Below are 3,302 nucleotides of genomic sequence, written 5' to 3'. Positions count from 1 at the left end.
AACAAATCATAGCCACAAGATCAAGAAAATCAAAAGCTAGTATTAATACATGTAATTTTCTAATTTAAGGAGAAATTAGTTCCCTCAATCATAAATTTACTCCATAATAACAAGGCGGGGGTATTATGGTAATTTTGTAAAAGCTTGATACCCAAATCAGGTTAGGTCGCCAAATTGATTTCATTTGAAAAACAACCGCGATTTCTTCTTCTCTCTTCTCCCCTTCTCTGTTCTGGAAAATTAAACCGCGTTCAAGCCATCGCCATCTTAAGATGGGTGGAATATGTGCTGGCAGTTCCTTAGCCGCCGGATCTCGTCCTCACCACCGAATTCGCACAGGCACACCGTGCACCTCTCCGGCTCGTCAAGATCCTTCTCCAAATCTGTGAATTTCACCACCGGCAGCAGCTCGCGGATCAGCACCGCGCTACAATAATCGGGCGACGCAAATGACGCCGTTTCCATCTCGAGAAAATCACCCAGCCGTAATACAGATAGCAGAGCATACATAAATTTATGCACAAGTCCTAATGCCGTCAGCATATACCACCAATTTGGGGCTAATTAAATCAGTGTATGCAACTGGAAATCCCATTCTCAATCATGAAAAAATGAGCGAAATTTTAGGAGTTTTGGGTTTCTGTTAGTGTGTATTGTGTGAAAAAAAATTGGAAACTGTGCTATTGTTCCTACTATAATGGTGGCATTGGTTTTTAACAAATCAGAATAATCCTTGGATATTTTGAATGAGTGGCTCAATGTGTTACAATCTATACAGATACCTTTTGCAATAAAATCAGAGAAACAACAATTGGGAATTGATCTTTTATAGTGATGTGTTTTGTCAACAACAGTTAAGTAAAATCATGCTAATAGTGATGTGTTTTGTTAACAATAGTGAAGTAAAATCATGCTAATAGCGATGTGTTTTGTTAACAACAGTGAAGTAAAATCATGCTAATAGTGATGTGTTTTGTTAACAACAGTGAAGTAAGATCATGCTAATAGTGATGTGTTTTGTAAACAACAGTGAAGTAAGATCATGCTAAGAGTGATTTGTTTTGTAAACAACAGTGAAGTAAGATCATGCTAAGAGTGATGTGTTTTGTAAACAACAGTGAAGTAAGATCGTGCTAAGAGTGATGTATTTTGTAAACAACAGTGAAGTGAAATAATGCTAAGAGTGATGTGTTTTGTAAACAACAGTGAAGTAAAATCATGCTAAGAATGTTGTGCCTTGTAAACAACAGTGAAGTGAAATAATGCTAAGAGTGATGTGTTTTGTAAACAACAGTGAAGTAAAATAATGCTAAGAGTGATGTGCTTTGTAAACAACAGTGAAGTGATATCATGCTAAGAGTGATGTGTTTTGTAAACAACAGTGAAGTGAGATAATGCTAAGAGTGATGTGTTTTGTAAACAACAGTGAAGTGAAATAACGGTAAGAGTGATGTGCTTTGTAAACAACATTCTTGTATTCTTGGTTTGCAAAATGAATGGCCTTCGTGTATTCCTGGTCTTGCTAAAGGTGACTACCATTATTCCTATATCTTGCTTTTGTCTTTTCTTCCAATATTATTTTATTTATGCGTTATGAATTAACTAGGAGCTACAAAAATGGTTTTGTATGGCACGATTTGTCGGAGGATGATCTCATCATTCCAGCGCACGGCCACGACTACATTCTCAAAGGTTCTGCATTTCTCGACAACCCAACATCCGCTCAACACTACACTCGCCGCCACAACAAATCCAACAGCTCCATCGACTTCAACTCCAAATCAACACAGACAGATGACAGGCTCACTGACTCCAAGGAACTCGAGATCGAGATCTCCCCACCACTGTCCGATTCGAGCCCCGAGACACTGGGCACGTTGTTGAAAGCCGACCGATAGGTTAGGCTTCTTCCCGAGGCGGCGGGACATCGCCATCATCACATCCATATGTGCCGATCGTCGATGGTGCTGATGCAGTTGATCACCTGCGGTTCGATGCCGTTCAGGGACTTTGGGACCGGGAGCTGGAGGCCACCTGACGCAGCTGACGGGGCGGCCACCTGAAGCGCTCTGCGGCCACCTGACGCAGCTGGAGGACGTGGCAGCGTACGAATCGGCTTTCGCGGTGATTCACCACCAGAGGTTGAATTGGATTCCGATTCTTCAGATGCAAACGTACTTTTCCATCGCCGACGTGACGGCAGAGCTGAAGAAGGTGGTGGAGAAGAAGATATCGGAGAATGACGCGGAGGTGAACAAGGCTCAGGGTGATTGTGCGGCGACGATCGATGGGGAAGAGACACAGAAAGACAATAATCACCATAATTTCCAACAAGATTTGGAAATTGAAACCACATAATTTCATATTTAAATTTCATAATGTAATTTCCAAAAATACCCTTGGCCTATTTTGTATTATTAAAATAAATTATATTTGTTCCATTAAGATATGTGGCTGAGATTTGTTCTCTAGTTATACACTTAAGATTAGTTATATCTTGATCACTAACCTAATTAAATATATCCAAATCCATAAAATAAGGATAAAAATCCAAATATAATTAATTATTTATCTAGTCTATCTAGGATTTATTCACATAGTATTAAATCTATATAAATCCATAAGAAAAAATAAAAAGAAATTAATTATTATCATCTGAATTTATTTAGGATTTATCTAAATAGAATTTAATCTATCCAATTCCATAAAATAAGGATGAATTCCAACTAACCCATAATTTAATTCAAATTAAATTTTAGATAATACACTTAAGATATATTCAAAACTTATTCCAAATTATATTTTGAATTATTTTCAAAACTGAATCCAAGGATTTGGAAAACCCTAATAATTTTGGAAAGTGAATTCACGGGATGAGGTGATGCCATGTCAAGCATAGGGAAACCCTAATCTTGCGCCATCGTAATCCCACTGAAATCTACACCTACTGTTGCCCGGAACTCCACCGAAACCGCATCTCGGACAACGCCGCTGTTGCTGCATCTCTGAGGAACACACTCCGGCGCGTCGAGCTGCCTGTCGGACTGACGTTGCTGCTTTTGTTGCGTCGTTGTCGCTGCTGCGACGTCGACTTTGCAGCAGCAGCAGCTGCACCGCTGTTTCTGCTGTCGATGATAATATTGAATGCCCGGTGCACGCAAAGCTCCTACTGCTTCAGCGTTGTCCACCTCGAGACCGAGATACTGCCCACGAAGGACTCCCACTCGAACCCCACCGCTGATGCAGTTTCTTGGAACACATCGCAGCCGTCAGTTGCTTCTGCCTCGGTGTAGTCGCTGCAT

General features: G+C 40.4%; 1 protein-coding gene and 1 pseudogene across 1 annotated transcript; one reads left to right on the top strand and one right to left on the bottom strand.

Moving 5' to 3' along the window:
- Nucleotides 1-267: 267 nt before the first annotated feature.
- LOC121760782 (brassinosteroid-responsive RING protein 1-like) lies at nt 268-543 on the bottom strand. The gene has a single exon (XM_042156400.1). It carries the CDS (start codon nt 541-543, stop codon nt 268-270), a length of 276 nt encoding a protein of 91 aa, XP_042012334.1.
- Nucleotides 544-1,496: 953 nt separating this feature from the next.
- LOC121760781 lies at nt 1,497-2,013 on the top strand (annotated as a pseudogene).
- The last annotated feature ends 1,289 nt before the right edge of the window (nt 2,014-3,302 follow it).

The sequence above is a fragment of the Salvia splendens genome, chromosome 13 (genome assembly GCF_004379255.2).
Source record: "Salvia splendens isolate huo1 chromosome 13, SspV2, whole genome shotgun sequence".
NCBI classification, from domain to species: domain Eukaryota; kingdom Viridiplantae; phylum Streptophyta; class Magnoliopsida; order Lamiales; family Lamiaceae; genus Salvia; species Salvia splendens.
The sequence above is the reverse complement of the archived record's forward strand: the minus strand, read 5'-3'. Positions and strand labels throughout refer to the sequence as shown.